Source organism: Adiantum capillus-veneris, chromosome 30, assembly GCF_014529385.1.
Source record: "Adiantum capillus-veneris isolate H3 chromosome 30, ASM1452938v2, whole genome shotgun sequence".
NCBI classification, from domain to species: Eukaryota; Viridiplantae; Streptophyta; class Polypodiopsida; order Polypodiales; family Pteridaceae; genus Adiantum; species Adiantum capillus-veneris.
Window position 1 is genome coordinate 52,360,559 of NC_140960.1, and position 25,035 is coordinate 52,385,593.

Sequence of the window (25,035 nt, forward strand, 5' to 3'; positions counted from 1 at the left end):
ATGTGGCAGATCCTGTGGACACGACTATGCAAGAGGAAATCCTAGAAGGATCCTCTCAAGAGCCACAGGATCTAACACAAGAAGAGGAATAAAAATTGCGTAAATCAATAGAGGTAGAGCTCAGGGTCTTCAAGTCTATGACTATTCAGAAGATCGATGCCAGCAACCTCAGGCGCGAGTGGCTTCAACCCTCTCTCCCATATCCATTGCTAAAATATGAGGCAGCTACCATAAACAAACGGATCAGAGAAGAGCCAACCGTACCCATTTACAATGCAGATACCTCAAAACCAGAAGGGGTCAAGCTCATTGTGGATTCTCAGCCAAAGTGGAGGAAGGCCTGGCTTACAAAGTACCCACAATACCTAATCCACTTGGTAGAGGCACCGAAATATATCAGAGACAACCTCAGCTTTTGTCCTCTACCAAGGATTAGGACGTGGAAAGTGCAGGAAATTTTGCAAAGAAGCCAAACCACTTGGCTGAACTCCCCTAAGCTGCCGGGCTTGAAGGCAGGTGAGAGAATAAGTGTCCAATACATGGTGAAAACTCTAACGGGCGCCATAAATTTGTTCACTAGCTCACCTGACCTTACATGCATTATGATGAGGAAAATCTGCAGAACCCTCTTAGCAGTGTTCAAGACTTTCAAGCCAGGCCAGGTGATCGACAACATCTTCTTCTTCCAGAATACATACAGATGCGTTTATGATCTGTCTGGTCAGCCTTCCAAGGAGGTGATACATGCGCTGTATCGAAGGATAATGTTTCTACCATCCTATCACCTCCAGGCTTTTGAAGAAGCATTCTATATAGGCTTCTTCACCATAAACACTGACATTTTTGGACCGACAATGATGAACCTGCATGCTAGATACGAATCTCTGCTAAAGATGCGAGAAACGATACGATGAAGAAGCAGATCAACGGCCATGTCGGGGACAACATGAGCAAGAAGGGGGGGAGTGTTAGAAGCTGGACCCACCCCACGACATCTAACTATTCGGAGGATTATTATTTTTGTAATTATTCATTCATTGAGGAAAACCTGATTTTCACCTTGTAAATATTGGGACTTACAGAAGTTTCCAGATTGTATCCCAGTTTTGATAGTTAGATTGAGTAGATGGTTGATTTTGTAACTTTAGGGTTTGAGAAATTGTAAGGTATATATACCACTTTTTGACCTTAATGAAAGACCCTTGTGTCATTTTTAAAAAACAAGTTTTGAAGTGTGTGAGTGAGCGTACTGTGTACGAGAGAGAGTGTGTGAGTTTCATCTTGACGCTACGTGTGCTCGCGTGGTCGGAATCGAGTGCGGAGAAGTGCAGCGTGTTGCCCCCAACGAGAGCTACAAGCCGATACCTACATTGCGTGCGTATGGTCCGGTTTTGCGAGCTCCTTCTACGAGCTTCATCGGGTGTTTGGGTGAGCATACGTTGTCCGATTTTGCCTTGCAGCATATCCACACGTTCACATTGAGTAGAACTACACATTAGGCACTTTAGATTTCGGAAACGAAGACCTGCAGATTTCGGCCAGACATCCTACGTGTTTCTGCACTAGGTGTTTTGGTTCTTAGACCTTAGGGAGAGCGACCTATTGGTATTAGTAGGGTCTCCTTCAAGTTCTATGGTGTTTCGAGATTGTTTGATGGGTGTTCGGCTCTAGGAAGCATTGTAGGAAGTTCCCTCTTATGCACTCTTGAAGGCTGTGACTTAGACAATTGGTAGAGATCTCAGTAGTAATTAGTTAGGAGTCGGTCAAGTGTAGGTTGACACCTTATGCTTGCTTCCAAGTGCCTGCGGGTCGAGCTTCGTCCTTAGCTGACATTACATGTTAGGTGATTTCTCGCTTTGCTGACGTCCGTCTCGGCGTATCCGTCCAACAACACATTTAGAAACATACTCTTGTATGTTTTCTTTCATAGTAGGCCAATAGAAATATGTTTCAATCCCCTTTAGGGTAGAGTGAATCCCTCTATGCTTTGTATAAGGAGGAGCATGAGATTCATACATTACTTTCTCACGTAGTGAGCTAGTAACGCATAGTCTATTGCCGTAGAGAAGATAACCATCTTGTAAAGTAAATGGTTCCTCTTTCTTCCCTAGTGCAAGGGCTGAAATCACATCTCTAAAATCGGGATCAATAGCATACTCATCTATCATAGAAGATAGATCATTGTGAGTTGCTATGGAAACCGCATTCACTCTCGGCCGTCTTGAGAGTGCATCAGCTACTTTAGCCAGCAATGTGAGCAATATGAAAATGAAATTGGGAAAGAAAATTTGCCCACCTCATTTGTTTGTCGGAGAGCTTGGTCTGCGTCATGAAGTACTTAAGACTTTGGTGATCCATTCGCAGAATGAAAGGAGTCCCCAATAAATAGTGCTTCCATGAGTCTAAGGCATGTAGAATTGCGAGGAGTTCCTTTTCATATATGCCTAGAGCTTGCTCAACAGGGTCGAGCCTTTGACTTTCATAGCCTATGGCATGCCCTTCTTGAAGCAAAACAGCTCCAAGGCAATCACCACAAGCATCACATTGGACCTCAAATGGCTTTGAGAGATCCGATAGTGTAAGCACAGGTTGAGAGATAAGCTTTTCTTTAAGCTTTTTGAAAGCATTGTTCTCCTTGGCAGACCATGTGTACCTAACATTTTTCTTTGTTAGGTCATGTAATGGTCCTGCTATTAGTGAGAACTTTTCTATGAAGCGTCTATAGTATGCGCACATACCTATAAATCTTCTTAACTCATGGAGATTCCTTGGTTTAGGCCATCCTTTTATTACCTCTAACTTTGATGGATCCATTTGGATGCCATCACCTAAATACTGAATCTCTTGTAAGAAAAATTCACTTTTCTTTCAATTAACATAAAGTTTATTCTCTCTTAGAACATGAAATATTACCTGGAGGTGTTGCTTGTGTTCATCTAATGAATTAGAGTAGATGATGATATCATCAAAGAACACTCCAGTAAAGGTTCGGTGAGGCCTGAATAGCTTCTCCATCAAGCGGTTGAATGTGGCTGTACATTGGTCAAGCCAAAAGGCATGACAATGTATTCGTAAAGACCAAACGTAGTGTGAAATACGGTCTTTACAATATCTTGATCAACTATCCTTATTTGATGATAGCCACTTTTTAGGTCAATCCTACTGAAGTAGGTGGACCCTTGTAGCTTATCAAATAGGTCTTCTACTCGTGGAACGGGAAACCTTTTTGATAGTGATCCTATTTAGTGCTCTATAGTCGACACACATATGATATATGCCGTCTTTCTTTTGCACTAGCAGCACAGGAGAACAAAATGGAGATGAGCTAGGCCTAACCATGCCCTTCTCAACTAACTCATGCACTTGCCACATAATCTCCTCTTGTTGAGCTTGAGAAACTCTATAAGGAGGTTTGTTAGGCAGTGAACTTCCTGGAAGAAGTTCAATTGCATGGTTATAATTACCTCGTTTAGGAGGTAGCTCACAAGGGATGTCGTCAATAAAGACATCTTGAAACCCCTTTAGAAAATTGGATAACTCTAATTCCTTTTGATTGTGTATATTTTCTTTTGCTAAAACATTAGGTTCATTTTGAGAATCTCTAACAAAAATCATGTACACGGAAATAGAGATCTTTATTGACTTGTTGAAAGCTTTTGGATGTACAATGGGTATAGTGTTACCCGTTTCCTTACCATCTATATACATATCTTTTCCCCTGAACTTAAAGGAGATTCTCCTTTCAGGGAATTTAACATTGGCAGCCATGCGATCAAACCATGGTGCCCCTAGGATCACATTCTCATGATTGAGAGGAGAGATAAAGAAGTCCTCTTTGTCCACATAGCTTTGGACATGGAGCCTCAATTTCCCAATTAAGGGAGTGACTGAAGCTTCTTACCCCTTGAAAGCACCGTCTGCGGGTAGGACATCTCCCATCTCGTAGGCTTGTATGCCTAGCTTGGTGGCCAACTCTATAGATATAAAATTGTGAGTAGAACCAGGGTCAAAGAGAATAAAAGCATGATGTTCTCTTACCTTTCCCCAAGCATGGCATAGAGGAGATCCTTTTGTGGTGAATTTCCTCCTCTTGGATTTCGACCAAAGTAGCTCTAGGAGGTTCATGGCGGTTGTTCTTTTGGGGACAAGCGCGGTACGCATGCCCTTGTTCGCCGCACTTGAAACACTGGTTATCCTTTCGATAATGCTCAAGCTCTTCAGGAGAGAGTTTATTTTTGCATTTGTAAACTCCCTTCTCATTAGCTTTGTTGGAATTGCCCTTAGGAGACTTTTGGACATTGTCCTTCCCCTTAGGCTCATTGGAACCCTTGTTTTCAGGGGGCTTAGAATTCCTCTTAGCCCCTGTTTGGAAATTGATTCGAGAGGCCACCATAGTATGATGTATTACCGCCGATATGGTGCGTGGCCTTTGGGAGTTGACATACTCCGCCATTTCTTCAGTTAAGCCCGCACAAAATTGCTGCTTTTGCTCTCCAAAACCCAACTTTTTGAAGACAGTGGCTTTAAGTTGTAGGTCCCAAAACTTGTCCACATATTTGTGAATGGATTCATAGGGAGAGAGCTTCAAGCTTCACCATTCGGTGAGTACTTTGTCTTTGGCATCGGTGGCCAAAAACTGCTTCATAATGGAAGCTCTTAAAGCTTTCCATGTTCATGGAGCTTCATTGTTGACCGGTAGGCTAGACCACCATTGCCTGGCAGACTTTTGAAAGTGCATAGCTACATGGCGTAGCTTAGAGGACTTCGTGAAGCCCTCATCTCCGAATGCCGCATCAAATTGTTGGATAAAGGCCAAGACTTTGTCCGTAGCACCAAAAGTGTCATCATAGGTAAGGAAAGAGATGCTCTTCCCTCCCTCTTTGAACTTCTTGAGCTTGGATGACCTCTTCCACGTGGCATAGGATTTCCTATGGCCTCTTCTTTTTGATGGTTCAAAGGTTGCACCATCACTTTCTTCAGAAGATGAAGAATTTGAGGAAGATGGAGAAGAGGGTGACCTCTTTCTCGCCTTTTACTTGCCTTGATCTTCGTTGTCTTGACCATCACTTTCATAAGAGGAAGAGGATGAAGAAGATGGAGAAGAGGGTGTCCTCTTTCTCGCCTTTTTCTTCTCTTGCTTTTTGTCATCCCTCTTTGAAGTATGGTGTGGAGAAGTATGCGATGGTCTTCTCCGTTTTGGAGGTGATGGAAAGCGTTTAGCCCACCATCTTTGTGGAGCCATCTCTGTCGAGGTGGCGGGAGACTCACTTCTTTCTTGTTCCTTCGGTGGAGGCTCTTGAATTCTTCTTTGAGAAGGAGATGCGTCATCAATGAGCAAATTTCTGAGCCCTTCATAGGGCCTCTTCTTCTTCCCGAATCGGAGAGAGACCTCTTTTGGAAGTTTCGCAAGGAGGCTTCCTAGGTGTTCTCTCGTAATGGTGGGGAGCTTGGAGAATCCCATGAGCACGAAGCTGCCGTTGCACGTCACTTTGGAGGGATGGATTGCCCATGGCTTGTTGAAGCCTAGAAACAAGATAGTTAACAAGCATCGGGGCATCATTAGTAGCTTGCTCATTAGCAAAATCAAAGTTATCAACATTAATTTCACTCTCTTTACTATTGTTAGCCATTCTAACAACTTTTAGGTGTAAACTTTTTATGTGTACTTTGACACTTCAAGCCCTAGTTGCTACTCCTCTTTACCCCTTTAGAAAAAGCACTCAAGCTACTATACCCGTGTCTTGAATACCATTAATTGCAAGGAATAGAAGAGAGGGTCGTTCAACACCAAAACAACACCGGCTCCTGTCAAGCTTCTAATAGCTCAATAGTGGTTCAGCCATAGGCAAGCCCCATAGGACTCCACTATTAAGACCATAGCTCTCGACGGTGATGCCCCGTTAACTGCACAAAGGCAGGCGCACTGCAAGGCTGAAAAATCCCTATTCTACTTACTCGCATGCAATTAATAGTACCAACCATTTATAGCTAGATTGAGGACCTCCCTTCTTGAGCAAGAATGTAACATTTAATGGCCTAGTAACTTGTGTGTAGCAGAAAATAGCATGAACATAGTGAGCATTTCATTAGAATAGATTCCTAATGAGATTAACAAGAGTGCTTGGGTCGAGAGAGCAACACAAAGCATAACACCTAGTTAGATAGCATGAAAAATACTTCAAAAGATAGAGAAATTAATCAATTGACAACAGTTGAGGACCGGATTCACATGGAGCTGGTCCCCCCTCCAAAAGGCTTTTTATTATGGTTTCTCCCATCAAGAGAGACATTTTACAATACAATTCTTTGTGTTCCTTCAATACTAGCTAGTGCAATGAAGATGGAAACTTCATGCACTAAGCAAAACACTTATCAAACACAACATCATTTCCCTCACTGTCTCAGACCCAAGACCTTACACACCTTCAAAGATGGTGAGAGCTAGCGGGGTATGAGAGTAGATTGAGAGGAAGAAGGAGTATTCTTACGAGAAAGATGTACATCTCCTCACATAATCACTCATATTAGCATAGATTAGCTTAGTAATTAGCATGGTAGAGGAGATGAGCATGCATTGAAGCTTGGCTCTTGGTTGGATTTGCATCACAAGGCCAAGAGTTGTTGGTGTAGGCCTTCCTTCTCACAAGCTTGGAGTAGGTGATAAGCTTTCCATTAAAGCTTGAAGGAGAGAGAGTCTTCTTTACTTCACACATGAGCTAGTGTGAGTGTGCAGGTGAAAATGCCTTTGAAAAATCAGGCCCCTCTCTCTCTTGGTCGACCCCTCTTGCTATTTGCTCTTGCTAGCATCCTATTGGACCTCCCCAGGCTTAGCCAATGGTAATTAAGCAGCATAAGTGATAGCCTTCTGACATGTGTCCTCCTTTCCTCTTTTGTGAGATATTTAGGTAATTATTTAATTCAACTAAACCCTCATTGGACCCCTTTGCCTCCTGGCCAATAGGAATTAGGCAAGCCATTGGGCTGCTGAATGCTCATTGGTCCCCTTGGGAGACTGTCCAATAATCTTGTAGAGAGCTTAATTCTTATTGGTTCTTTTATTAAGTGTTTTTAAATTAATTAAACTAGATTTACTATAGCCTAATTCTCATTGGTCCACCTCCAAGGCCATCCAATAGGAATTGGGTAGGCCTTGTAGGCATCTGGGCTAGGGAGCTGACATGTGTCCCTCATTCCCTTTGTGTAAAGGGGACTTGTGTGTGTGTGTGAGAGTTTCTCTCTCATCCCCTACTTGCAAGGCTCGCCCCCTCCTATGTAGGGATTGCTAAAGACTTTTGGGACACACACAAAGCATCCAATTCCCCCAATGTTTGACCTTTGGACACAACCTTTGAATTTTGGAACCTTAGCATTTTGGAAGTCTTAACGGGCTGAACCTAGGGTCTTTTAAGCCCATTATTGCATATGGCTCTTTTACAGATGGCCCCCCCTTTGGATCCCTATTTTCCCTCCTTTGGATCCCTACTGTGGCCGGTCTGCTAGCTTAACCAATATTCTAGCTTTTTCTCCCTTGGCACTTCCCCATATTAAATGATCAGTTTAACATGAGAAAATCATTTAGGAGAATTAGATATTGATTATTATGACATATTGCTTAGTGCACAAATAAAAATATAATTTACTCCTAGAGTGATGGGTGTATATACAATGCATGGGGGGGAAAACTTCCTAGTGAGGGAAAAAGAGTCCTGATGGTACTAAGTGTGTTCACACACATCATCACCACATATATAGCAACAAATCCCTCTTGGGAGTGATTCGGTGAACGAGAGCTAGCACATAATATATGGGAAATTCCATGCCCTAAGGACATGATCATCACATATATAGTAACAAATCCCTCTTGGGAGTGATCTGGTGAACGAGAGCTAGCACATAGTATATGGGAAATTCCATGTCCTAAGGACATGCTCAATCCATAAAGGAAGGCAAGCCCAAAGCTTTTTAGAAATCTTGGAACTTTTCACAAGGCAATGCCTTTATGAACATATTTGCAAGGTTGTCTTGTGTTGGCACATAAGCCAAAGCTTATCTCTCGTGTTGAGAGATAAGTCAAAGCTTATCTCCTCTCTCCCTGACATAGTGATAGTGCATCTCAATGTGCTTTGTGTAAGCATGAAAAACTTAGTTCTCCACAATTGCCAAGGCAGTATAGATGATGTTGGCAGTATGTGTCATGTCCAACATCCCAATCAACCATAAGATGTATGAGCCATACACTCTCAACCATAGTTGTGAAGACTGCCATGTACTCAGCCTCACAACTAGAAGTGGCCACAATAGATTGCTTCTTGCTCAACCATGATATGCATGAAATGTCGAGGATGGAACGGAAATCACTTGTGGACACTCATGTGCCATAACAACAATCCCAATCTGAATCCAAAGTAGCATGCAAATCTACCCCATTGGGATAAAACAAGCCAAGACATAAAGTGCCACTCAAGTAGCAAAAGATCCTTTTAACAACATGCCAATGCTTAGACCATGGCCTATGCATAAATGTGCCAATCTGTGAGACTGCAAGCTGAATATGTGGGCCTTGTATTGCATACATAAATAAAGCATCCAACAATAATTTATGTATGCAATACAAGGCCCACATCCTCAAGATCTCTAGCATCATAAGAAGACTCAATTTCAAACCTATTTTCATTGGAGTAGCAATAGGTTTGTAGTTCACAAGTCCAAACTTACATAGTACTGTCTCTATGTATCTTGCTTGACACAAAGCGGTACCTTCATCACCCTGCTTAAACTGTATGCCCAAGTAATGATGCAAAAGCCCCAATATTTTCATCTCGAAAGTAGCATTCAATTCAATCTTGAATTCAACAATGTATGTCTCATGCGAACCAACAGTTAGCAAATCTTCTACATACCAAACAATGATAAGATATACATACCACTCAAGCACCATCAGGCCAAGTCCAAACTGGTTATAGTAATAACCCTTCCTCTGCACGCGGCGATGCGAGTTCGAATCTAGTTTTCAATCTGGTCATAGTAATGACCTTTACTCTGCACGCGGCGGTGCAAGTTCGAATCCAAATTTGAATGGTTGTTTAGTCTCATTGTATAACCAGTATGAAGCCATTATGAAGAATAGTTGAACAATCTCTCTCTCTCTCGCTCTCTCACGCGCGCACACACATACACAGACAATCTCATTTACAGGATTTTTTATGGGTGGATATTCGTGCGCCGAAACGACACTAACCATGAGTGCAGAGCTCAAAGAAGCTCTCGCTCCTGTTCTGCGGTATGCATCTCCCTTAACAACATGGTAGATGCGACTCATCATCCCGAGAGAGGTTTGGTTCAGAAGGGCAGCAATGATTTGCTCGCCCACTAGCTCTCATCACCACCATTTCTGTAGCTGCAGCCTCCACTTGCATCCAGAGCCAGCTTCAGAACTGCACGGAATCAGGATTTCTGGGCTCACCCCTCGAACCCTTGCCATGCTTGATGAAGCCCAAAGAGGTAAGCGTTTAGTTCATTAACTAGAGAGAGAGAGAGAGAGAGAGAGAGAGGGAGAGAGGTATGAAGAGCAAGGAGACCATCTGAGGCAGGGGCTCTCTGTGGCCTTCTCCTCCTCTTGCCGCAATTTAGACGAGGGCGTTGAGCCTCGTCACTATCTCACACGGCCCGTCTGTTTCTTCTGACACAAGCACATCCCTCTACACCAATCTTGGCTTGGCTACCGCTGCTTCAACTCATTTTGGCACCGCAACACCTGGTAATCCTTGATTAGCTTCACGCCTTTTCATAATCTTCTCGGTTTGCCCTTTCGCTAGAGCCACTACCTCTTTGTTCGACATCTATCTCCACCTTGTCTAGCACTTCTTCATGTAGGCAATCCATGAACTTGCTCAATTTAAAAAACCCAATATTCTCTACAGCAGTTACCTTGATCAACCTTTCCCAAAGGGCTTCAAACTCCCTTATAAATGCTTGAAAATCCCCTTCCAAGCTTTGTTTTAACTTATATAGCTTTAGCTTCACCTTGTCCAGCTGCACATCCGAGGTCAGCCAAGGGGATTTAGGGACCAAATTTGGAGACGTTGAGCGGCTTGATCTCAACCATCCGATCGCGTGTCGTTGTCCATGTGGGCATGGCACACAATCACACCCTAGTTCACCCCGTCTTAGTTCACCCCTAGTTCATCCGGCCCTAGTCCACCCTAGTTCACTGAATGATCTGACGGCCCATATTAAAGCTCCCCCAAATTTAGGCCCTAGATCCCCTCTGAGCCACACCCACATGCCATATAGTGAGGAGGGGCGTTGAGTACCCCTCTTGCAAGACTCGTCCCCTGTGTACCTACCCTTGCCTTTAGCTCCCTCAATTGTCGCTGCCCGTTGCTTTTCCTTGGATCTCCTTGCCGAAGGACTTATACCCTATGCGAGGTGCTCTCAGATTTTGCTCTTGCTGCTCTTGATGACTGTGCCCTTGCCCGTGCCGCATATGGCCTCTCTTGGCAGCCTTATGTGTGTTGCAGCCCTCCCACATGGTGATTTTTTGCACACGCCTGCATCCCTATCCTACGGCGGCTCCCCTTCCTCTATCCATTCTCCTTTGTCCATCCTTCAACCTTGTCTTCAAGCTCTCCTCGCTCCTCCCAGCTTCCCTCATTGGGTCGGTTTGTTGCCCTCTGCATCGTATGTTTTTGGCTGGTGATTTTCGCAAGTGTGACAGATTGTGTATGTGTTTATTGTTCGAGTGTTTTTTGAACGTGTGTTGGCATGTTGTGTGTGGGCGTGTACGTGTTTTTCTGTTTTGTGTGTGCTTGTCTGCATTGCTTCGAGGTGCGCTTTTGTGAAGCTCCCTTGCCTCGGCATTGACTCTCCCAGGTGTCTTTCGGTGCTTCTTTCCTTTATGCCGGTTCAATTTCTTCCTTGTCGCCTTGGTCTTGGGTAGCATAGTTGCCTCCTTACCACTTACTTGGAGGTCTCTTCTTTTGATAGCATTGAGGTGCCTATTTTCTAGAAGCATTGGTGGATGTCCTCTCCTTTTGGCTCTTCATCTAGCTCCCAAGAAACACTTACTCTGACTAGGAGGGGGTTTTGCCCGAGTTTTCCAGTTTTATAGTCGTCTACGCTATATGTAACGGACTTGGACACTCCAAGACAAGAATTCTACCGCGACAACACAAATAACCACTTCAAAATAGTCCATAGTTCACAATTGATTCGACACTGGCCCAACGGAGTTCCGTGCCTAGAGATATTGGCCCCCAAGACTGGCGCCCCTTTCGGTATTTTTTTAATGTATTAATCTGTGTTCAAAGTACAAGAATGCGGGCAGGCGCTTACACTTAGACTCTGCGCCCAGATGCTCTGATTTATGAGGCTCTGCCCACAAATTCAAAGGTTACAAGGGATGTTAAAAGCAGAGCCCCAAAAGCTGAAAATCAAAGCTTTTTAAAAACAAAGCAAAAGCTCTTCAATAATCAAGCAAGAGAGGCTTCTCTCTCTCTCTCTCTCTCAACCACTTGCCTCGAATAAAGCAAAAGGGCTCTCTCTCTCTCTCTCTCTCTCTCTTGCAATTGCGTAGAAAAACAACAAAAGCAATGTCCAAAAGCTGCCGCAAAACTACTTTTCCTTGCTGTCGTAAAATCCACCGCGGTTTGCGAGCTGCCACGTTAGCAATCGTACGGAATTGCCACGTCAGCAGTACGACAGTTTTCTTCTCTGTAGTCAGCCAACCACGTCAGCCTTTAACCGCATTTTCCCCGTGGGCAACCACTTCACTCCTTCAATACCAACAACAATGGAGAGAAATATGGTGAAATACTAGGCTGGACAAGATCCTTTTCCCAGAGGTCTTTCACTTGGTTTATAACCTCGTTGTTCTGGGCTCGGCTCACACGGTAAGGTGGCCGGTTTGGTGGTGTGCTTCTAGTTATCAGATCAATAGTATGATCTTCAGGACGAGCGGGTGGTAACTCGCCTGGCAGGCCCTCCGAAAAGCAATCGGCATGAGTGTGGGAAAAATCTTGGCGTTCTTTTGTTCAGGTCAAAACATATTCGACCTTCATCCATCGTTCAATTCTCTCCCAAAAAAGTGAGTAAAGAAACTGAAGTTCATCAAGTACAATATCTGAGCCCTTCATTTGTCAAAGTCGCATTCTCGGCTTGGTAGTCAACCATGGCGTTGTTCTTATGGTACCAAGGGATTTTGAGTAGAACGTCACAACCTTCCAAGGCAATTACGTAAACCTCCGCGTGTCCTAAACACCCCTGTCATTGCAAATGAAGTTTGCCAATGCTCGGTGTAATGGCAACATCCCGTCCGGGTTTCACTCGAACTACCTCCGCCTGTGGCCTCAGCCTATCGAACGTAATTCCAAATCGAGCCGCCAATTCAAGAAGTTGGCCTTGGCTCCTTCAAAAGAGCTTCTTGATCTTTTCCTTTGCCCGACAAAGTTTGTACTTTCATTCATTTGATTTTCATTCATTTGATTCGGTTCAGGCCCCATGCAATGTGGTACCAGTTTTTCTTTTTATTTGCCTTTTCTGCCACATCCCTCAACAGCTTTAGAACTTTTTGGCCTTTCTTCATCCTGTTCATTCGGTGCCTTTTTAGGGCATTTCGCGGAGATATGTCCATTTTTCCCGCATTCAAAGCACTTCCCCTCTTTTATGTAGAGAGCCCTCTCTTGAGGAGTAAGCTTGGGTCGTGCATCCTTTTTTTTCTGTTCTGGGTTGCTCTTTCTTTTTCTACTTTCAGTTTTCGAAGTCTGTTCGGCTCTTTGCGTCATGATCTCATATGTGGGGTAGGTCAGACTGCTAGAGTGATGTCACAAAGTGATGACGTGGCGGACAACAAAAACCCTAATTTTTGCCAGAAACCCTAAAATTCCTGCAAACCCTAATTTCTGCCAGAAACCCTAATTTTCGGAAATCGCAGAGGCGGATTATTATTATTATTATTATTTTTTTTGGGAAAATGATGAGCGACGCAAATTTCGCTTTTTTCTCTACTTAAATGAGAAAGAGAGAGAGAATGCTTTTGCTTTCATGTTTTGACTCTGTGTGAGAGAGAGAGAGCAATTGCTTTTGATTTGAAGCTTTTGGGGCTCTGCTTTTGGGCATCCCTTGTAACCTTTAAATTAGTGGTGAGGGCCTCACTTCTCAGAGCATCTGAACGCAGAGTCTGAGAGTGAAACCCTAACCGCTCTCTTGTACTTTGATGATTGATTAATATAAAAAGAAATACCGAAAGGGGCGCCAGTCTTTGGGGCCAATATCTCTAGGCACGGAACTCCGCCGGGCCAGTGCAAATCTATTGTGATCTGTGAATTGTTTTGAAGTGGTTATTTGGTGCTGTCGCGGTTGATTCTTGACTTGGAGTGTCCAAGTCTGTTACAGTGGTATCAGAGCACGGCCGATTTCTCTTCTACGGGAAATCCGATCCCCGATATTTTTTTTTCCGCGGCACCTATGGCTTCAAGCAATGATCAGTCGACTCCCTCTGCATCTGGAGATGCAGGCTGGGATCACAACGAAGATTCAGACAGAGAGTATGGCCCGCCTTAGCCTACTCAGGCGGAGCAAAAAGAGATGGAGCGTCGTCAATTGATTGGGATGCAACAAAGATGATGCTCAATTTTGCCAAGGATCCAAAGATGGCAAAATATATGAACCAGACCTCTTTGAAAGAGGTACAGATGGAGTGCAGAGAACCACAACACCACTCTCGAAACCCGCTCTCAAGAAACCTTCTGCCTCCAAGAAATATACGGAGAAGGAAATGGAGAACGTGGTTGATGCACGGATTTCTCAGCTTTTTGACACGCAAAAGAAAGCCAAAAAGCACGGCAAAAAGCAGAAGAAAGGCACTGACTTCCCAGGATATTTAGGTCGTCGGTTGACATTTGACAAGGCAAAGAAATTGAAGAAGCGCGTCAAGTTTGAAGACCTACCCATTTCTTCTTCTTCTTCTTTTGACAGTTCTTCTAGCTCCTCGGATTCGAGCGAAGAAGACAGAAAAGGTAAAAAGCGAAGCAAGAAGCAACGCTTTGGAAAGGGCAAGAGAAAGGCAAAGAAGGCTAAATCTCGCCCAAAGACTCACAGTTCTACTGAGGACTCGTCTACCGACAGCTCAGATTCCGACGACGGAAAGTTTTATGCGAACAAGAAGAATTTTTACAAAGCCAACCAGTATGACTTTCTCGAAGATAAAAGCAAGAAAGTTCTAGAGTTTAAGGAAGGTGGCCACTCGATCAAGTTTGATACTTTTCAGGATACTCAGATGCTTCGAAGGCTGTCTTTTATTCAGCAGTTTGACATCGCTTTCGCGGGAGGACGCTATTCAGAGCACTCCAAGATTCAAAGAGCTACCTCTTACCTTAAGGGGAATGCTCGTACTTAGTGGTCCACGCTTCTTTTAACAAGAGTGCGCCAGTTAAATGGCTGAAATTTAAGAAGCTTTTTATTTCTTCTTGGTTGACGCAAGAATATGAACGAGATGTACGAGCTGCTTGGAACCATCTTCGGATGACCAAGAAAGATACAATCAATGCTTATTGTGAAAGATTCTGGAGCTCTTTTCTACCCGCCTCTTCATTCAAGAAGATCTCGTTCAGAGAACAGATTGAGCGGTTTACCTTGGGTCTACCTACAGAGATCCGAGATCACTGCTTGGAACAGAAGTCAGCTTCTATTCAGGAGTTGATGAGTCATGCGAAGCGGGGCTTTGCCATTCACTCTGGCAGTTTGACCTACCCCACAGATAAGGCCATGACACAACGAGCCGAACAGACTTATGGGAATGAAAGTAGAATGAAAAAGAGCAACCTAGAGAAAAAAAACGATACACGACCCAAGCTTACTCCTGAGGAGAGAGCTCGCTTCATCAGAGAGGGGAAGTGCTTTGGATGCGGGGAACATGGACATATCTCCGCAGAGTGCCCTGATAAGGCACAGAAAGTACAGAATGATAAAGACGACGACAGGCCTAAGAGTTTGAGAGCAGTTGAGGAATGTGGCAAAAAAGGCAGATAGAAAAGTAGAACTGGTACTACATGGCGTGGGACTTGCACCGAATCAAATGAATGAAAGTACAAACTTTGCCGCTTTTTTTTGGGGCAAAGTGAAGGATCAGGAAGCTCTTTTGAAGGAGCCAAGGCCAACTTCTTTTCACTTGGAATTGGCGGCTCGATTTGGAACTACGCCCGACAGACTGATGCCACAGGCGGAGGTAGTTCGACTGGCACCCGGATGGGATGTTGCCATTACACCGAGCATTGGCAAACTTCGTTTGCAATGACAGGGGTGTTTAGGGCACGCGAGTGACGTTCTACTCGGGATCCCTTGGTACCACAAGAACTACGCCGTGGTTGACTATCGGGCCGAGAAAGCGACTTTGATAAATGAAGGGCTTAGAGATTGTACTTGATGAACTTCAGTTTTCTTACTCATTCTTTTGGGAGAACTGAACGATGGATAAAAGTTGAAAATGTGTTGACCTGAAGAAAAGAACGCCAAGATTTTTTTTCTCCAGGCTCATGCCGATTGCTTTTGAGAGGATCGATGATATACTCGACAGGTTACAGGGATCCTCGTGCTTTAGCAGGATTGACTTGAAGAGTGGATATTATCAGATCAGGATAGCGCCAGGAGATGTCTACAAGACAGCTTTTCGGACGACTTTTGGGTTATTTGAGTTTTTGGTGATGCCTTTTGGCTTAACCAATGCTCCTGCGACATTTAACCGGATGATGGATAGGATTTTTCGAGAGTACATGCTATTTGTTGGCACTTTCTTTGACGACATCATTGTTTTCTCCAAGAATGAGGCAGAACACAGAGATCATCTGCTTCAAGTCTTTTAGGCATTACGAGATCACACATTAGTGATTAATGCTACGAAAAGTGAATTTTTCCTACCAGAGATACATTTTTTGGGACACATTGTGTCAACAGCAGGAGTGCAAATGAACTAGGCCAAGATAGAGACTATCCGTGATTGGCCCGATTTGAGGAATGTCCATGAAGTTAGAAGCTTCTTGGGACTGTGTTCGTACTACAGGCGGTTCAGATGAAAGTTTGCAGAGGTTGCTTCCCCTTTGCATACCTTGACACAGAAAGGAGTACCTTTTTCGTGGGGACCCACAGAGGTGACTGCCTTTCGGACATTGAAAGAGAAATTCACTACAGGACCAGATTTGACTTTGCCGGACTTGCAGAAGTCATTTGAAGTATTTTGTGATGCTTGTGGTCGTAGTCTGGGTACGGTCTTGATGCAAGAAGGCCATGTCATAGCTTACGAGAGCCGTTTGTTCTCTAGGCCGGAGATGACAACACAGATCTATGGGAAAGAGCTTTTGGCGGTTATCCACGCTCTTACTCAGTGGCGGCATTACCTACTCGGAGTGGATTTTACTGTCTTTACAGACCATCAGAGTTTGCGCTACTTCTTGTCAGAGAAGCAGCTTTCGGAAAAGCAGATGCGGTAGGTGAACATCTTGTCACAGTTCCACTTCTAGATTGTCCATGTGCAGGGACAGAAGAATGTGGTGGCAGATGCTTTGTCTCGAAAACCGTTGGTTTTGGCTATTTCCGTTATACATCATAGGAGCTTCGAGGATATGGTCGATCAATATGCCACAGATACAGATTTTGCAGATAATTTCACACGGATACGGGATGGGGAGACAGTAGCTGGATACTCCCTTCGGGAAGGCTACTTGATGAAAAAGACTATGTTGTGCGTTACATAGCCGTTGAGGGAATAGGTTATGAATGATTGCCACTGTCCACCTTTTACGGGTCACCGCGGCATTGCTACCACCATGAAAGGGGTAGAGAGAGATTTCTTTTGGCGGAGACTGAAGAAGGATGTGGAAGAGTTTGTGCACATTTGCTTGGTATGCCAGAAGGTCAAGTTTGACAGGCATAAGGCACAGGGATTGTTACAGCCTTTACCCATACCCACCCGCCCCTGGGAAAATATTGAAATGGATTTCATTTTTTTTTATCTCCCGAGAATACAGAATGATCACGATGATTTTCCGATTACATGGCACGCCTGAGACGATTGTCTCCGACAGAGACCCTAGATTTATGAGTTTGTTTTGGAAGGCAATTTGGGAGAACATTGGCACGCGGTTGCAGTTCTCGTCATCGTTCCACTTGCAGACTGACGGGCAATCTGAGATTGCCAATTCAGTGATTTTAGATTTATTGAAGTCTTGTATCTCGCATCAGAAGACTCAATGGGAAAAGAACTTACCTTTGGTGGAATTTGCCTACAATAACACGATACACTCTTCGACGGGGAAGACGCCATATGAGATTGTTGAAAGTGCTGCGAAGGTTCCATCCTTCCTGAGCACGAAAGATTAGAAATTTGAAGCGGATGAATATTCGCGAGATTTGGATACGGCTTTTGCCAAGGTTCTCGAGACTTTGCAGGAGTCTCAAGAACGACAGAAAAAGCCAGCGGATCGCCATCGTCGCGACTGGAAACTGAAGGAGGATGATTGGGTGCTCTTACTTTTGAGAAGGCACGCGTAAGAAAGAAAAAGGGAAAGGAGAGGCTTTTTCCAAAGCTTAGTATGTGATACTACGGACCTTTCCAAATTACTGACAAGATAAATGATGTCTCCTTTCGATTGAAACTGCCAGATACTTGGAGGATTCACAATGCATTGCATGTGAGTCTCTTGAAACCTGTTAAGGGTGATGTGGCTGATGATGGGGAGCCTGATGAGCAACCCAAAGTGGAAGAAAACGAGGAGATCCTTGTTCCTGAACAGATTTTGGCACATAATGATACGAAGAAAGGTAAAGTTCGAAGGCGGTTCTTGGTTAAGTTCAAGAACTTTCCTGCATTTGATGCGAAGTGGATGGAGGAGGAGGACCTAGCAGATACTCCTCGGATTGTGAAACTTTACCTCGATGTTTTGGTTTAGTATAGTCTACTCCAAACGGAACCCAGAATTCAGCTTGGCCGGAGATCTGGTGCAGTGGGATGCACAAGAGGGGAGTCACTCCACTCCTTTGTCAACAGATGCCTCGATTTTGATACTAAAGTCACTGATGTCTCTTTGAGCTTCAGGGATACTGAGAGCTGACAGTATTCTGTTGGATGACTTTATGAAATGGAATTCTTGATTATGATACTGATTTGTTCTTGACTTCTTGTGAGTGCAGGAACTGATAGCCGAAATGACTGCAGCATTTTGGTCTGATTGATCTCGAATAGACATGGTTGCAATAGGGGTTAGTCAATCGGACATCGTTGAGGTCCCGATTGGACCTAGATGTGATTGCTAGCTACATTGCCGATAAATCATGGTCTAAGATCCGAATGAATGTTGAATGTCATGTGATGTCTGATGATATCCTGTGATGTCGTGTGATGTGACTGTCGATTTTGTACATGTGCTAGATGTGCGTTCCTAGTACGTAGGTACTAACAGTCAGTGTCTGCTAAGACGGTTTATGGCTTTTGTCGGTTTTGTAGGCGTAATCGCGGTCGATTACAATGCTTTCAAGAGGGGGGTATGTCACAAAGTGATGACGTGGTGGACAACAGAAACCCTAATTTTTGCCAGAAACCCTAAAATTCTTGCAAACCCTAATTTCTGCCAGAAACCCTAATTTCCGGAAATCGCGGAGGCGGATTATTATTATTATTATTATTTTTTTTTTGGAAAATGATGATCGACGCAAATTTCGCTTTTTTCTCTACTTAAATGAGAAAGAGAGAGAGAATGCTTTTGCTTTTATGTTGACTCTGTGTGAGAGAGAGAGAGCAATTGCTTTTGATTTGAAGCTTTTGGGGCTCTGCTTTTGGGCATCCCTTGTAACCTTTAAATTAGCGGTGAGGGCCTCACTTCTCAGAGCATCTGGACACAGAGTCTGAGAGTGAAACCCTAACCGCTCTCTTGTACTTTGATGATTGATTAATATAAAAAGAAATTCCGAAAGGGGCGCCAGTCTTTGGGGCCAATATCTCTAGGCACGGAACTCCGCCGGGCGAGTGCAAATCTATTGTGATCTGTGAATTGTTTTGAAGTGGTTATTTGGTGCTGTCGCGGTTGATTCTTGACTTGGAGTGTCCAAGTCTGTTACAGTGAATGGCAAAACCCCGTTTCACATGACTCATCAACTCCTGAATGGAAGCTGACTTTTGTTCTAAGCAGTAATCTCGGATCTTTGTAGGTAGACCCAAGGTAAACCGCTCAATTTGTTTCCTGAACGAGATCTTCTTGAATGAAGAGGCGGGTAGAAAAGAGCTCCAGAATCTCTCGCAATAAGCGTCCACTGTATCTTTCTTGGTCATTCGAAGATGGTTCCAAGCAGTTCGTATGTCGCGTTCATACTCTCGAGTCAGCCAAGAAGAAATAAAAAGCCTCTTGAATTTCAGCCATTTAATTGGCACAGTTTGGTTTAATAGAAGCGTGGACCACCAAGTTCGAGCATTCCCCTTAAAGTAAGAGGCAGCTCTCCGTATCTTGGAGTGCTCTTGAGTAACGCCCTCCCGCGAAAGTGATGTCAAACTGCTGTACAAAAGACAAAGCCTTCGAAGCATCTCTATAACCAGAAAAAGTGTCAAGTTTAATTGACTGTCCACCTTCCTTAAACTCTCGAACTTTCTTGCTTTTGTCTTCCAGAAAGTCATACTGGTTGGCTTTATAAAAATTCTTCTTCTTTGCATAAAAGTTGCTGCCATCAGAGTCGGAACTTTCTGAAGACGAGTCCTCTGTAAAATTGTCACTCACGGGTCGAGATTTAGATTTCTTTGCCTTTTTCTTGCCCTTTCCGAAGCGTTGCTTTTTGCTTCGCTTTTTACCTTTTTGCCTTCTTCGCTCGAGTCAGATGAGCTAGAAGAACTATCAGAAGAAGAAGAAGAAGAAGAAGAAGAACTGGGTACTCCTTTAAATCGAACACGCTTCTTCTGTTTCTTTGCCTTTTTCAAATGTCGACTGACGGCCCAAATAATTCGGGAAGTTAGTGCCTTTCTTTTGCTTTTACCTTTATTTTGCGCGTCAAAAAGCTGAGCAATTCGTGCATCAACCACCTCTTCTAATACTTGCTCTGTGTACATCCTGGGAGTAGGAGGTTTCTTGGGTGGTTCTGTGGTCTGCTGCCACTACGCGTGCACCTCCTCGAAAGAGGTCTCGTTCATATATTTTGCAAATTTTGGGTCCTTCGCAAAATTGAGCATCATCTTTGTTGTGTCGTCGATCAATCGTTGACGCTCCATCTATTCGAGCTCTGCCCGAGTAGGCCGAGGCGGGCCATACTCCTTGCGTGAATGTTCGTTGTGATCCCTTCCCGCATCTCCGGATGCAGAGGGAGTCGACTGATCTTTGCCTGAAGCCATAGGTGCCGCGGAAAAAATTAGGGATCGGATTTTTCGTTGAAGAGAAATCGGCCGTGCTCTGATACCACCGTAACGGACTTGGACACTCCCAAGTCAAGAATTCTACCGCGACAGCACAAATAACCACTTCAAAACAGTTCACAGTTCACAATTGATTCGACACTGGCCCGCGGAGTCCCATGCCTAGAGATATTGGCCCCAAAGATTGGCGCCCCTTTCGTTCTTTATGTATTAATCTGTGTTCAAAGTACAAGAATGTGGGCAGGCGCTCACACTCAGACTCTGCGTCCAGATGCTCTGAGTTATGAGGCTGTGCCCACAAATTTAAAGGCTACAAGGGATGCTAAAAGTAGAGCCCCAAAAGCTGAAAATCAAAGCTTTTAAAAAACAAAGCTTTTAAAAAACAAAGCGAAAGCTCTTCAATAATAAAGTAAGAGAGGCTTCTCTCTCTCTCTGAACCACTTGCGTGGAATAAAGCAAAAGGGCTCTCTCTCTCTCTCTCTTGCAATTGCGTAGAAAAACAGCAAAAGCAATGTCCAAAAGTTGCCGCAAAACTGCTTTTCCCTGTTGCCATAAAATCTGCCGCGATTTGCAGACTGCCACGTCAGCAATTGTACGGAATTGCCATGTCAGCAGTACGGCAATTTTCTTCTTTGCAGTCAGCCAGCTATGTCAACCTTTAACCGCATTTTCCCCGGGGGTCCATTGCTTGTGTATGTACTGGGCAGCCATGTCACCAGTTTGTGACACTATAGGTGTTACATTTCAGTTTGTTGAGTTTTAACAGGTGCAGTGGAATTGAAATGGCGACAAGGTCTAGACTTTACACTTTCATAAATCTTTACTTCTTTCCTTGCGTAAATGGTGCTACTTAGCACGAGAGATGTTTCCTTTGATTTCCTTGAAGAAAGAGAGAGAGAGAGAGAGAGAGAGAGAGAGAGAGAGAGAGAGAGAGAGAGAGAGAGACCCTATGGGGTCTCAACGAAGCCTCTCAAGGGCGCCAATGTGAACAGTAATTTTGCAAATGGTCGGACATTGTATGGCCAATGTGAACGGTAATTTCACCCGCAGACGGGAAGTTGGTGGGCACTGGAATTCGTATAGTAATAGGTCCCCCCGTCGCACTTAGCAAGTTGGTGGATACTAGGAAGTGAACTCAATAAAGGCATAAAGTCAAGGTGGGATCACCAACAGAAAGTGTTCGATAGTTGGGCCACATTGCACTTTTGGATGCGGTCCCAATGAGGATAGATGGTCAGATGACTAGTGGGAGCCCAACGGAAGCATCTCCTAAAAATTAGGGAACTGCCATTTTGGGCCGTGAAATGTGTTTGCGTCAGTACCTTCGGTATGACCAGGGGAATACTTAACAACTCTGCCGCGAAGTCAATTGAGCAACTAGTTGAGAGATTCTTGAGCGGGAAGCCCAATGCGGGAAAATTGCATGCATGAGTGTCAAGTGGCACTTTTTGGCCAATTTACCAAGTTTGGGAGAACAGAACTCGTAACTGACTTTTTGGAGCAGTTTTGGAGGCTAATTTGATTTTCAGTCATTTCTCTCCATTTTTGAGCTTCCCATGACTTTACCTAGGACTAAGGAGTTCATTTTCAGCATTGGAAGGCATCGGATGCATGTTTATAGGGCTGTTTTACTGTGTTTTCAGTGATACGCAGGTTTTGGCAGCCATGGAAATCTTTCCCTTTTGCATCTATTTGTTCACAGATGCATTATAGGTCACGCGCAGAAGCGGGGGCGCTGGATTTATGCTCTGGGGATGCTTCATTGAGAACTTGTCACAGGTTAAGAGCTATGGAGTGATTTCTTTCCCTCTCATGTACAGTGTGGTGCTAGGAGTGATGCCCTGCACACTACACACTGCTCTCTCTCCCCCCTACGTGCAGTTATGTGATACCCCATGTCACGTGACACATCCAACCCTATGTGTCCGTGGACAAGCTACAACACGACAAGGGTTCAATCAGTCTAGTCAGTCTAGATTTAGAAGTGATCTGGCACTTTTGTGAGTCTATTCGTAGACCGTGCATACCCAGTCACTTAGTGTAGATGCATATCCTCTGGTTGCACACAGCATGATCATAAGCATTCCCATCAGAATCCATCAGGGGAATTTTCCAGTGCATTTAGCCTATTTTACCTATTTTTGACATTTTTCACTTATTAATTTAAGTGACTTTTGTTAGAAAGTAGGTAGGGCAAATTAAGTAAGTTTGTATATAAGCAGACCTAAACTAGCACTAATTGGCAGAAGAGGCAATAGGAGCTCCACCGCTCAATAGGCAACTTCTCAAGCAAGAACCCCTTTGGGCGATTCCCTCAAGCAAGATCCCATGGGCCATCAACCTAGCGTTTTCTCCAACAAGCAAGCCTAGCGTTTTTGGACATCATTGCCTAGCCTCTCAGTACTTTGCGTTTTTCAACAGATCTTCACCGCAAGGACCCCTCAGCCCTAGCGTTAGTAAAAAGCCCAGATCGCCCTCCCTTCTGGCTCGCATTTTTCAGCAATGAAGCAACAACAGATTCAGCCCTTAAGGACATCAGTTTTCAGCCCTAAAACCTGCAGATTTTCAGCGACAAAGATCAGCAGAAATCAGCCCCAAAACCAGCGTTTTGGATTTGCAACAGATTTCAGCCCATAGCGTTTTTGGACAGCAGATAAAGACCTTCAGTTTTCAGCCCTAGAGTTGGCCTCGTTATCTCCGTCGTCGTCGTCGTCGACATAGCCTAGACTTGCATCAGTCACATGCATCCCCATTGTACCAGTTTGTGCAATCAATAGTAGACCACTCTCGCCGACGAGAGTGGGGCCTTCAAAGGAGGGTTTTACAACAGTCTCTGGTGTCGTATTCTCTTCTCTCTCTATCTCTCAGTCTCATACACTTGCACGCACACTGTCCATTCCCTTTGTTTGTGATCATAGCATTCTCTCACTAAGAACTGAAGGCTCTACCTTTCATAAGAACAAAAGGAACCTTGAGCACAGTTCGGAGCACTCATCTTAAGCAAAGTGCAAACATTCATTCCGCTGCACCTAACATTGGTATCAGAGCTTTGGTAGTCTTTTGTATCACTCAAGGAAAGAACCACAAGAATCACAAGAATCTTTTTTGCTTGTTGCGGTCGCACAAACCCAAGTTCGCTTGGGCGTGTCGATTCCTAATCGTGTTTTTGAAGAGTGACAGGAATCCCAAGAAAGAAGGGCTTGTCCAGCCTCCCCTTGTGCCTCTTTTACTCATTGAGAGCGGACTGTGCACTTAGCGGCCGGCCAATCGACGTGAGGTGGGAAAAAGCAACCTTGGTGTGAGCGCAAGGCCGCCAAGGGGTGCGCCCGCAGAAAAGAGCTGAACTCGGGTGAAGAGAAGATCCTTCTTTAACCCAGATTGCAAGCGAAAGAAGAACCTCAAGAACCTCAAGACCCGCAAGAACCTCAAGAACTCAAGAACCCCAAGAACCAAGACCCTCAAGAACCCAAGTTCCTCATGAACTTAAGAACCCAAGACCACAAGAACCCACAAGAACCCACGACTTCAGTGTATGGTCATCACTTGAAGCGGAATGGATACTTCGCTTGGAGGCGATGAGCATGAGAGAGGCGAAGAAGAATTTTCCCCACCAGGAGGTTTTTCTGACCCTCCCCCTTCCCCATCTACGTCAAGGATTGCACTAACTCCTATGGAGGCTTTGGATCAAATGTTTATGGAAAGGAAGTTGGAACGCGAAGCAAGAAATGCAGAAATGGATCGCAGACACGCAGAAAGAATGGCAGAAATGGAACGCAGACACGCAGAAAGAAGAGCAGAAAGAGAAGCAGAGAGAAAGGAAGCCAAAGCATTCCAAGAACAGAGCGACCGACACGACACAACAAAGACTTCTGGCGACTCTTTTCTCAAGTTCAGGCACAGATACAAGAGATTTGGGGAACGGAGACTCTCTCAGTCTCTTCTTCTCCAAAGCATGACACACAGGATTTGCATGATTATAAGAAGCACGATGAATTGAATGACAACATCCAACCCTATGTGTCCGTGGATAAGCTACAGCACGACAAGGGTTCAATCAGTCCAGTCAGTTTAGATTTAGAAGTGATCTGGCACTTTTGTGAGTCTATTCGTAGACCGTGCATGCCCAGTCACTTAGTGTAGATGCATATTCTCTTGTTGCACACAGCATGATCATAAGCATTCCCATCAGAATCCATCAGAATCCTTCGGGGGAATTTTCCAGTGCATTTAGCCTATTTTACCTATTTTTGACATTTTTCACTTATTAATTTAAGTGACTTTTGTTGGAAAGTAGGTAGGGCAAATTGAGTAAGTTTGTATATAAGCAAACCTAGACTAGCACTATGTCACGTGACACATCCAACCCTATGTGTCCCTGGACAAGCTACAGCATGATCAGGGTTCAGTCAGTCCAGTCAGTCTAGATTAGCAGTAATCTGGCACTTTTGTGAGTCTATTTGTAGACCGTGCATACACAGTCACTTAGTGTAGATGCATATCCTTTGGTTGCACACAACATGATCATTAGAATTCCCATCAGAATCCATTAGATTCAGTTAGGGGAATTTTCCAGTGCATTTAGCCTATTTTTCCTATTTTTGGTATTTTTCACTTATTATTTTCAAGTGACTTTCCAACAAAAGTAGGTAGAGCAA

At 44.2% G+C, this 25,035-nt stretch overlaps 1 protein-coding gene across 1 annotated transcript in view; it reads left to right on the forward strand.

The window, feature by feature from the left end:
- Nucleotides 1-9,146: 9,146 nt before the first annotated feature.
- The window catches only part of LOC147417952 (uncharacterized), a 94,777-nt gene continuing 78,888 nt past the window's right edge, over nt 9,147-25,035 (forward strand). The window contains exon 1 of the mRNA XM_086506990.1: nt 9,147-9,501. Coding sequence (XP_086363116.1) covers nt 9,309-9,501 — 193 coding nt within the window. The 5' untranslated portion in view covers nt 9,147-9,308. The remainder of the gene's footprint in view (nt 9,502-25,035) is intronic.